The 12056-nt window shown below is 40.7% G+C and overlaps 2 protein-coding genes across 3 annotated transcripts in view; one reads left to right on the top strand and one right to left on the bottom strand.

Annotated features, from left to right (window-relative positions):
• Positions 1-6290, top strand: part of LOC118423389 (serine racemase-like) — a 15650-nt gene extending 9360 nt beyond the window's left edge. Inside the window, exons 1-6 of one of the 2 annotated variants that reach the window (XM_035831518.1) lie at positions 760-942; positions 2582-2815; positions 3783-3902; positions 4143-4217; positions 4593-4802; positions 6018-6290. In XM_035831518.1, the coding sequence (XP_035687411.1) occupies positions 775-942; positions 2582-2815; positions 3783-3902; positions 4143-4217; positions 4593-4802; positions 6018-6200 (990 nt within the window). In that variant the 5' untranslated portion in view covers positions 760-774 and the 3' untranslated portion in view covers positions 6201-6290. Of the gene's footprint in view, positions 1-759; positions 943-2581; positions 2816-3782; positions 3903-4142; positions 4218-4592; positions 4803-6017 lie in introns of those variants that run through there. The other variant, XM_035831517.1, reaches the window with a different exon arrangement.
• Positions 6291-8835: 2545 nt separating this feature from the next.
• Positions 8836-12056, bottom strand: part of LOC118422992 (RING finger protein 17-like) — a gene marked incomplete in the record, with an annotated part of 56912 nt that continues 53691 nt past the window's right edge. Inside the window, 3 exon segments of the mRNA XM_035830886.1 lie at positions 8836-10528; positions 11260-11449; positions 11909-12007. Coding sequence (XP_035686779.1) covers positions 10334-10528; positions 11260-11449; positions 11909-12007 — 484 coding nt within the window.

The following is a 12056-nucleotide window of genomic DNA, read 5'->3' as shown; positions in this document are numbered from 1 at the left end:
TTGGCTTATGTCAAGTATACGGTCTAAGAAATTCAAATCATATCCCCGACAACTTCGGTAGTTTACCACATTTAGATCCCTGTGTTTTAACACTCAGTTCCTACTTGAATCGACTTGAGTAACTTCGATACTAGCTATAGGTACTTATATAAGACCTCCACATAAAAGAGTGATGAATGTAAAGAGCTCTCGAGCTACTGATGCAGAGTCAGTCATCCCCGAGAATACGCTCTGAGTATCCAGTTGTTTTTAGAAGATATATTTTTAGAATGCCTTAATGGAAACCCATGCATGCTTCCAGGGACGACAGGATCAAAAGTGGACCCAATAGTTAACCCTTTTCAGACCGGGCTTTTTTTGTCAATCTCAGGTTGGAGGGGGGGGGGTGTAAAGAGCTCTTGATCTAATGATGCAGAGTCAGTCATCCCCGAGTATCAAGTTGTTTTAGAGGATATATTTTTAGAAGGCCTTAATGTAAACCCATGCATGCTTCTGGGACGACAGGATCAAAAGTGGACCCAATAGTTAACCCTATACAGACCGAGCTTTTTTTGTCAGGACGGAAGATGGAGGGACTTGCTGCGGGCCTCGAAAGACTTCCTCCCCCCTCCCTCTGAATAGGGTTAACAAAATAAATACTTCTCAGCCTGAGGCACAATGCCTTGGTCATGGTGCATGGATGCCGATCATGGTCATGGGCGTCGATAGTGCACAAGGCGGTTGAACCGCATTTCAAGGGCTTACCAATACTTTGCCGCACCCCCTGTGAACAAAATGGACTCCATCAACGAAGTGACCCTCGAAACTGTCAAAAAAGCTACCAGTACGTTGTCTGGTCATGTCATTCGTACTCCGATACAAACTTGTGACACTCTGGATTTGCTGTCAGGAAGAAGACTCTTCTTTAAGTGCGAGAATTTCCAAAAATCAGGCTCCTTTAAGGTAATGTAATGATTGAACTATATAGGCAAATATATTCATGGATGTCTCTTTAGTCTTGGCTATTTCGAATTCCCATTCTCCAGAACATAAATGTTTAAGAGCCATATAGCATCAAACTTGTTATTTCCTTCGATAACTACTACCGGTATATGAATATAGATTCTGTCTGTTCGAATGCGAGGCTATGATATTTGGAATGTTTCGCTTCGGTAACTTGCTGCACTTTTCATCACTTGTCTGTCCATTAGGTTTAAAAAGTTGTATCAGCTGTCAGTGTTTGAAAGTTCACTGCATTGGGTTTATGTCGTTGTACCAACGGTCAGTTTTTATGTTGGGCCTTCTGATGGTTGAACTTGTATTTGAGAGCTGGCCTTTCGTATATGCGTAGGGCGTTTCCGGTGCAACATTTCCAGAACGAAACGTGTGATTGCGATAAGTAGTTTTTTTTCAAATCAGCTACCCGTATATAAATTTGAATTCTGCCTGTTTGTTCCAATGCTAAGCTGTGACATATGGCATGTAGCGCTTCTGTAACGTGCTGCACTCTCAGTTTTCACGTGTTCGTAAAATGGATTTGAAAAAAAAAGTTGTTTTAGCTTTGGATAACGAACTTCATACTTGCGGTCAGCAGAACTGATGTGGGCGTTTCACTACACCAGAAAAGGATTTCTATATCTGCCTGTATAGCCGGCATAACTGCACTGTACATATAGCATATATGCGCATATTTTGCGGCAGGAGGCAACACTATATACACAATGGCGCTCCAAGCATCATTTCAGCGCCACCATGATTACTATGTAACCGGAGGGTAACCTCCAACGACAGAGTATTATGATCGGTAGATGTGATGAGTGTTCGCATCTGTATCTCTATGTTCCGTTTACCGCATTTGTATGTAGTTTTGCATGTCACCTGCACTCAGTCGCGCGATGATGCACATTTTTGCGGTTGGTGTTGTTATAATCGATATAATCATCTCACCTATTTATGTATTGTGGAGCAGGTCATGCAGTTTGGGGGTTTGGTAATTATCTTATCTCCAAGCAGATGTACGTTTTCTAATGTACAGAATAGATGTCGCGCGTCAGAGGAATCCATAAACTGATGGTAGGCTCGGGCTTCCTAGCACATTGCACTGGTCAGCGCCAATGTTATAATAAACAAGTACAATGTTATGTGATCGTTATGTGAATGTAATGTTATGTAGATGTTAATAAAGGTTGAATAAAAATAATGATAATAAACAAGTATATAATGCTTTGGCAACATTTTTCAGGTTTTAAAAAGTTCGAATTTTCATAGAGGAATACGATAGAATTTTTCCCTCTAAACCCGGAGAGCTACACTGTGATCAAAGTTTAATAGGTTAATCAGAAAAATCAGCCTCGCTGTCTGTGAAACCAGACTGAATATCACTGATTTGTACACATTGTTGTATGGCGAATACAAAATGTATCAATACAAATCAATTAAACACTTACAAAACATGACGCAGAAACACCAAAACAAAGTTGTACGTAATGCCTTACAAAGAATACCGAAGTAAGGACAGGAACGTCCTACACAGAGTATCACTAAGAGGACTCGTTGTACAGGCTCAAGTTCATGTATTGTTGTGTTATTTCCCTATGTATAGTTCCGTGGGGCTTGTCACGCTCTGTCCAGACTGGTCAGTGCAAATGGAACAACTCCACACCGACTGCAAGTGGTCGCGGGCAGCACCGGTAACTTCGCGTGCGGACTGGCCATGGCGGCTGAGCTCTTCGGTGTCACGGCACACGTGGTCATGCCAAACAACTCACCTGAGTGCAAGAGACAGACGGCGCTGTCGTACGGCGCCGATCTGACTCTCTGCGAACCCACAGCACAGGTGAAAAACATATTTTCCTTTCATTGTTATTTGTAAAAAGACAGATTAGCTTCTATTACGTTATGAAATCTTTATTGACACGACCGTCAAAGCACAGCGACTTTCGTAAGGTCTATAACTACTTACAGTACAACTAAACAGCTATATATGGATATTATGTATAGTTATAAATTGGGTCTAGCAAAACTGTATCGTTTTCACCCGCGTCAATGGGCGCCACCATGTTGTATTTCGACGTCATGCCGACACCATCTTGTTTCCGGTTGTTGACGTTGCGTTTACACAATATTCATCTGTTATGGCAGTTCGCTTGCAACATTGTTTTAAGCCTGAAAATATACTTTTGGAAAGCATTAAGGTACTGACTACCAGAAGTATATATATATATATATATATATATATATATATATATATATATATATATATATATATATACGAAATATGAATATCATCATGTCGAACATAACAATAATTTCTTATCAAAAAGTTAGCACGAAAAGTTAGCAAATGTATTTACCATCCAGGTATGCTTTTTGATTATGTATCACTGCAATGCTGTGCAGGAACAAGCATGATATGATTGTCTAAAATTCAATGTTTCAATCTTTTGGTGATACGTCCAGAAAAAAAAGGAGAACTTATGTTGAAAGCAAGTGCACGAAACACGTCCGGATTGCAACAAAGCACAAAGCCATTATGGCCGTTATGGCCATTATGTTTTCATAAACTTACATTTATGATGGTGTCCATGATTCCACCAGTGACTCGACTGGTGAAAGAAACTCATTCGGCTTTTCAAGGAAAAAAAAACCATTAAAATTTATTTATTTATTGGTTTGGCTGTTCAGAATGCACAGCCAGGGCTGCCCAACTAACCTGCGGATATTACAAAGGGCCAGCCTCCTGACAAAAACATAGACAATACATATGAAACTTTACTTTCAAATGTGTATTTCTTTTTCTTCAGGATATAGCTCAAACTGTGAAACAGGTACAGGATGTGACAGGAGCGGTCTTCATCTCAGGCGGAAATAATCCTGACGTCATATCCGGACATGGAACTATGGGATTGGAACTTCTTCGACAGGTATTCGTGTTATATATCAGCAAGGAGCTTTTGATATCAGTATATAAAAGTATTTATTTGTAATTAGTAGGAGAATGGTACGAAAACCAGCAAATTCTTCTGCAGTACCAAAGCCGGCCATCAGGTGGCTCAAAATTGCCCTTGATTCTTGTGTCACTCTACAATATGTACCCACACACCGAATATTATTGCAATGCATTCATTAGCAAGTACTAAAAATGTTTTGTCTATATTTTGCAGGTACCTAACTTGGATGCAGTCGTTATGCCAGTTGGAACAGGAGGGATGTTGTCTGGTGTGTCTGTGGCTATCAAGGTACCTCTCCATTCTCCTTATCATTATTACAGAGCAATTCTCTATAACGAAATGCTAAAATCTGACACTTAACATGTTGGATATCTTAAACCCTTAAAACCCAAGATGAAGGGTAAAATACGGATATACTTAGTTTAATTTACACTGTTTTCTCTGTGTAACGTCACGAGCATGCAAAAACATATCAACGTCATGCATATTCTAAGCTATCAGCGTGAATCTGCCATCTTGGATCTAACATTTTTTTCTCAGAACTTGAAAACCGGATGAAAATAGACTAGTACATAGTACGTACATTTACCAAAATTACTTGAAAGTAGTGACGGATTTCAATGTCGCCATTTTACTCCAATTCTTCTACAATTTGCTCCACAGTCAATCTGTCCTGAGATTCGCATTTACGGAGCTGAACCGGAGGTTGCGAATGATGCTGCCATGTCCCTTAGTAAGGGCGAGCGGTGCACGTTTGCACGCTTCCCACAGAGTATAGCTGACGGGCTCAATGGAAACATCGGGCCAGTTCCCTGGACATACATCCAGAGCTATGTCGACAACATCTTCACTGTTTCAGAGGACGAAATAAAGGTAGAGTAATACTCGCTTACTTGCTTCGCCCCTCAGGTGTCGCCAAAAAGGTTTCAGAATACTAATAGGCAAGTAGTTCGAGGGTTTCTGATTTGCTGATTATACTGCATTGCATTGCTATTAAAATGACATACTGCAAAAATGTATCTAAGTTCGAAGGGGATTCAATTTCGCAGTAGCGGGGAAAGGGACTTTTCGCCGTGGTTTTAAGTTCGCGGTAGCACCATGCACTGTAGTCTCTTAATGCCATGGAAAAATGTTCGCGGTTGTTTTAATTTCGCAGTGAAGCGGCCACCGTGAAAACCGCGAACATTAAACCACCGCGAAAGTTTCTGCATTTACAGTATCTCTTGGGCATTTGTACCGTACATTGTCTAGTCTATGAGTCATGCCATAAATTAGCATATTGTCAGCTTTATTTATTAATGTAAATCATATCCCTTTTTTCATAATCTTAAAATCATCTGATTTATTACATTGGATCAAAGATCTGTAAACTGGAGGATAATTAGATAACATGGTTATTTATTCACGACCTTTAAGTCACAGCCAGTTTTGGTGACCGTCTGCCAGCTCCTGACGGCAGTACTAGTAACTGGTACTGCTCCATACTGCAGCTAGGCGTCGCTGCTAACAATGTGGTCCCAAACACAAAAATGTGTTACATAATCAATGACCCTTGTGTCTATAAATATGACAACACGTTTAGTGTGTAATACCCCATTCATAGCAGCAACGCCTGCAGTCTACCTAGCAGTGAAAAACGGTCACAGAAACGTAGACTGTGATTTATGTCTTGTCTGTGACTCCAGACTATCTTGTTATCCTTTGGTTTATACACTTGCTGGCCTTGAAGCATGTCTGAAATGGTGACGTTGGGATTTGAACACTTCGAGCGAAAGCACCAATTTCTTACTCTTACTCTAAGCGCACGAACCTTATGTGATTTGCACGAATCACTATGTGACACACAAAAACCTTATGCGATTTGTACGAACCTTAAGCGAATGACGTAATGTCACGTGACCCGGTGGTGGTCGGCCGGTTTCGCATAAGGTTCGTGCAAATCACATAAGGTTCGTATGCTTTCCCATAGTGATTTGTGTGATTTTCATAAGGTTCGTGTGTTTTCACATAGTGATTCGTGCAAATGCTTAGGCACCCCTGAACTTTGAGATTACAATCTGAAGTTTCTTTGTCTATGGTTTCTCTCAGAACGCAACGCGGCTGGTGTGGGAGAAGATGAAGCTTGTTGTTGAGCCATCAGGCGCAGTGGGCGTGGCCGCTGTGCTGAGTGACAGCTTCAAGGCACAGGCAGGAGGCTGCAGAAACGTCGCCGTCATTCTCTCAGGAGGGAACGTCGACCTTCAAGTTGATAAATTGTCCGAGTTTCTGTAGATGTGACTTTTTCTCTGCATGTTTTAATATATAAATCAAAGTATTGGGCAAAGCATCCCTTAGTAGATAAAATAGGAAATGAGCAAAAAATGAAGAAAAAAAATTGTCAAACACACACACACAACCAACACTCAGGCACACCTCCTTGCATGCATGCACACAGACATGCATACACACACACACACGCCAAGGAGGTCAAAAAGACTTTAAACCTCCTTGGACACACGGTACGGACACAGGGCCTAGGGTACCGCCACCATGGCTTTCTCTAACTTGTTGTCTGGTCAGTGAAAAGAAGTGTTTGGGTACATGTATTTCAGGTGTCATAGTCTGTATAGACTTACTGACAGAGAGAGAGTTTTCAAGTGTATACTACAAATAGAGAACATTTTTCTGGTATTACCATTGAATCGTCTAAAGCTTCAATTTAGTTTAATGATAAACTCATCTTCTTTTAGGTTCAAGGTTGACGTGGGAGATCACTTTTTTTAAATGGTGTTAGGGTACCTGCTGCAGTTGTTATACCTCCTTTCCACTACATGTAGGACGGCGCTCTCGCCGCGCTCTCTCTGCGACCTAAAATTTGACACATCCCTCAACAAATTGTATAGAAAAGAAACAAATCTTTTTACACTTTGTGTGTTTCATTGTCTTCTCAATCACACTTTTACGTTTTGTTTGATATAAACAGTGTGAAAGTGAAGGTTACACATGTACACATTTAATAGGGGTAGGGAATCTCCCGAGCAGCCCTCGTAACCCCTGCTTCGCCTATTGGGTCGGTTAGTCCTCACTCATAGTGAGCAATTGGGCTGGTCTCAATCATGATGTTTCTGACCTAGGGCGAAGAGTTGCTGTTACAGTTCCAATCATGTAACCCGTAACCTTGAGTGGCCTTCAGGCCTTGTTACGTGGTGACCATTGAGTAAAAAAAAAAAAAAAAAAAATGTCCTATTAAGGTCGCAGTGAGAGCGCAGCGCGATCGCCGTCTAGTGGAAAGGGGGTCTTAGGGTTGATGTTATCATTCCTCCTTAACTACATAGTATACACTTCACAGATTTTGGTGTTTAAAACCGGGCAGTCAGGCTGATAAGTGGTAAGGTTTAGTGATCAGCCATATGTGGGGTGTGTTGGTTAGAAGATGTGTTTAAACGTTGTGTGTAGGGTTTTCTTATTGGACCGGTTCGGAAAAAAGGACGGACCTGAAAAAATTCGGTGAACCGGATGTTGGACCGATTAGAAAATGAACAGATTATATGTTCAAACGTTTTGGGGCTTACTGGGTCAAAGAAAATGACAAGAGCGAAGTAGAGTAGAGTCTATAGTCAATTCTACCAAGTTTTAGAGTCAAACATATAGAGACAGCCTTGTGAATTTTAAAATGCCAGTGTGAGTCGAATACGCCATAAAACAGAATACTATGTAGCGAAATGGACCATTGTTTTGAGTATCGTCCATTCATAAGTTTTCACAAACAGAATCAGGTCCAGGTTCAGGTCCGTACCTGATCCTCTGGACCTGAATTTTCTGTACCGGTCCCCACCCCCTAGTTGTGTATTATGGTGCAATGATGTTGTGACTTCTCTCCCTGAATATTGGAACGCAATGCTGATCTAAATTTCTATGAAATAATAAAATGGTAGAAAAATATAGTTTATATATTGTCCAAATCCTACATAGTTCAGAATTAAGGAAAGGCACCAATAACACCAAAAAGAAGACAACTGGATAAGATTTTGGAAACAATCAGACGTTTCAGGTAGCATCCATTACCTTCAACAGTGTCAATGACGAAAAGTCGTGGAACCTACCTTAAACATCTGACCGTTTGGTGTTTCCAAAATCATATCCGGTTACATGTCTATTGAGTAACTGCTTTTTGGCATACCTTATTATCTGGCTGTCTAATCTTCATCAACATATCTTTTATTTGTTACAGTGGCAATCTTTGCCATGGGTACGAGGGGCGTTCAATAAGTAATAACTCTGACCCACTTTCAGTTGTCTGATCTAGATGAAAATTTGCACGTGTAATGATTCATATCTTTATATCTATAGTTTATGTTGCAAAAAAGAGCTCTGAACTAATTGTGGTTTCTGATTTACTGGTGTTTGAACTGAGTTAGGTGTGAAATGGACCAGGTGTGAAATGGAGCCAGTTGAGTGTCGCGCAGTGATCCGGTTTTTGTATTTGAAAGGACGCACACCAAAGGAGACTTTTGATGAAATTAAAGAAACTTATGGTGATGATGCCCCATCATATGACCTTGTAAAACGCTGCCATCCTGAATTCAAACATGGCCGGAAGTCTGTGGAAACAGCTCCCAGACCTGGTCGTTCCTCTTGATGAGCGTTCCTCTTGTCGTGCCATTGATGAGGCATCTGTTGGACGACCAACCTGGGGTGTCCTACAAAAACGGTGTCCAGAGTTGCATCAAACGATGAGAGAAATGCATAACTCTGGGTGGTTCCTATAAAGAGAAAGACTAATAACTGTGCCAAGTTTCATTAATCTCCTGCTATGGGAAATGAGTCAGAGTTATTACTTATTGAACGCCCCTCGTACTTGGTCGAATCGTGTCATCAATTTCTACTTCTGAATTAATTGACCAGGATTCAATGAGCAAACACCATGTGACCTGGAACAAACTTTCTTTATTTCAACATGTAAAGTAAACGGTCCAAGTCAACCAGTAAATCCAAAGCAATGATTTTTCTCATATTTTGGAAATCATAACAATCTATTTGACTACAGCAGAAAGTGAACCGTTCCAAAAACAAGAAAATGAACAAAAACTACAGAAGGTGCATTCTAGCATACTAGTTATCATAACGTTACTAAACTTTGATTGTTGTCAACTATTAAACCTAGAGTACAAACAGTAACATTTAAACTTGTCCAGATAGGGTTTGGAAAGGATTTTACGACTGATATACCTGTATCATCAATGCAGATATTTCTCTCTTTTTTCTTTCCCAACAGTAGTACAAAATCTACTGTAAACCTACTTCTATTTACTCGAGGTATATGTGAATCCTTGATAGTAGTTAATCTACAAAACAAAACTTTATGTTTGTCATATTTGTGGCACATCTAAGATATTTCCACATGCTCTCTTGAATGATATACTTGATTCTGTATGAAAATAAAAGACTTCAACAAAAATATAGAATTTTCTCAACTTGAGCACCAAGATCATTGTTGTCCCATAAAGCATATATGATTAGAACATAGTCTCTGTCTCAACTTTCAATTGAAGCATTATCCAGTCATGTTCTGTGATTTAGTGACTTATCAAGAGTATCAGTAGCACCAGTGACATTGTTTCATCAGTAATGTTTTCATCTAACATAGCATATGCTGTAATGCAGGCAAAAATAAACTTTTAGACCAACAGTATGATGTTTGTTTTGTTCTGTTTCAATTTTCATTGCTATGGTAAGTCTAATTCGCTACGTATACAGACATCATGACAAAGTGTATACAATATACACAGTGTAACGAGATTTCAAAGTCATGACGTCATCTTTATTTGCATATGGCTGTATTTCTCATTCATAGCCACACCTACATCAATCAATGCAGCCAATCAGTGAAGATCAGGGGCACATGGTTCTGAAATGATTGACAGTTGCACTCTACATTCAGGCATTCTTCATATGGTTGTTTTTTCCTGAGGATGGTCTGGTCTTACACGTGATTGGATATTGCAGACAGGCTAATTCTAATGGAGATCGTCGAAGGGAAGTTGTGACTTAAACATGACTTCTACAGTGTTCTCGCTAGGACTTTTCAGCATTGGTGGGCCCCTATGCTGTAATTTGGATCCCCTATGCTGTGATTTGGGCTCCAATACTGTGATTTGGACCCCAATGCTGTATCTTAAGTAACAAAGGGAAGTTTTCTGTATTTTGCAACAAAGATAAATAAAGTTGGCTATCTTTCCCTATATTTGGCCCTCAAAATGCAGGAAATAGACTAAGTGTTTCAGGGGTTGAGATTAAAAACTTTTCAGGAGGAGGAATCCCCCCAGACCCCTTACAATATGCTCACGCCTGTATCACACACCACATGGCTTTGTTGTGCTAAGATGCCCCTATGCTGTGTAAAAATCCTGGTGAGAATACTGGGTCTAGTCCACTTCTTGCTCCAATGTTTCTTCAGACTCTTGTTGTGCTGCTGGCATCTGGTCCAACACCCACTCCAGCCCCTCCAATCCAGTGGTGTCAGGTAGGGCCAGACCCTGCTCCACCAGACACTGGACCACCAGCCGAGGTTTGGGACTGATGTTTTCAAACAGGAGGAGGGAGGGCGGGGGCCCAGGGTCCTGGTAACACATCAGGGCACAGTGTGTGAGTTTAGGTTCATGCACAAGGCTTGTACAATTTAGTGTATGACCGTAGTGACAGTCACATAGAACAGCAAGTTTCCTTAATGTTTCAGTAGCAAGGTAAATTTCAAAGGGCCCCTTTTAAGTGCTTGAGGCACCTTCTCGAACGTGGGTCCCTCATCTTACATCTCTTTTGAAAGACATCAACTAGGATGCCCTTCCCAGGTCTTGAACCTGAGTCTTCCAGCTTAACTGTGAGGCCACTACCAGTTGAGCTACATGGACATCCCTTAGAATTTACATTGCACCAAAACAACCACTTCTTTCTTACGAAATTTCATAGCAATAATCTAGCAAGAGGTTAAGACGACTTAGAATAATGACTGATGGGAAGAAAATCTGAATCTGACAATGCTATATTCACTTGTGCACTTTGCAGACAACTTCAACATTTTGGAGTAAAATTAAAGTCTAGCAAGCACTTGAGGATAAAAACAGTGCTTTGAGTCTGTTCAGAATTTTCAATTCTAGATTCACCTTGACAGTTGTTGCACACAACAAAGAGATATCTTACCTGTCAACATTTTAGTACTTATCCTGCTAGCTTCCTTAACATTTTGTTTCTACTTTGCGAGTAAAAAGTATCCTAAGCACTGATCAATCTGACAAAACAATTCACGAATGAAAAATTTACTCTACTACATTCCTGTAAAACTTAATTCATTTACCTTGATGCAGGCCGCAAGCACCTTGTTGTCCACAGCTTGTATCATGGCCTTGAGTGCCTGGAGAGTCCAGCTACTCTCTGGTAGCAGGCCGGACTCCTGACCGGTCAGTTCTGCAGCCTGGACACCCAGCAGGGTGCATTTGGTGGCCTGCATCGGTAAGGTCTGGTAACGCTCGGGCAGCTGCTTCAGTCTGTATGGGGATAGTACAGTTGACTCAACTATCACTTATAAAAACAACATACCATTGTAGCAGGATAGTGTGCTATAATGATTCCAACTGATTCCAATTAACAATAATTTCATGTTTTTTCATTTCATTTTTTTGCTGTTATCTGAAAGCTCTCTTTTGATGTACAACAGTTCTTTACATCTACAGCTGTTCTTTACATCTCAAAATGCAGAAAATAGCATTTCAGAGGGCCTAGATATAAAAATTTTCAAGCACCCCTGACCCTCCTAGGAACGTTGCGCGATGTCTTGCGTTTTTGGTGCTTGATATGATTTCCATTTAAAATCGAGGGGATGGAAAATGATTTTAGGCTGGACTACCATAATCTTTACCTTCCTTGCACCACAATGCAGGTGGTACCTAGAAAACAGAGACATAGTTTATGTTTTCCAAAAGAATCATACAGACTGAAACTCTTACCTATCAGCCATAAGGAGTTCCGAGGTGCCATAATCCACATACAGGACCCAGAGAGCCAGCGGGTCCAGGGACTGGATACTGATGACTTGTGCTCGGTACCAACTGTCATCCATGGTGTAACAGCACAGCACCCATCCCTACACACATG

This window comes from Branchiostoma floridae, chromosome 9 (assembly GCF_000003815.2).
Source record: "Branchiostoma floridae strain S238N-H82 chromosome 9, Bfl_VNyyK, whole genome shotgun sequence".
Taxonomy (NCBI): Eukaryota; Metazoa; Chordata; class Leptocardii; order Amphioxiformes; family Branchiostomatidae; genus Branchiostoma; species Branchiostoma floridae.
Note: the sequence above shows the minus strand (reverse complement) of the source record. Positions and strands in the feature narration are given on the sequence as shown.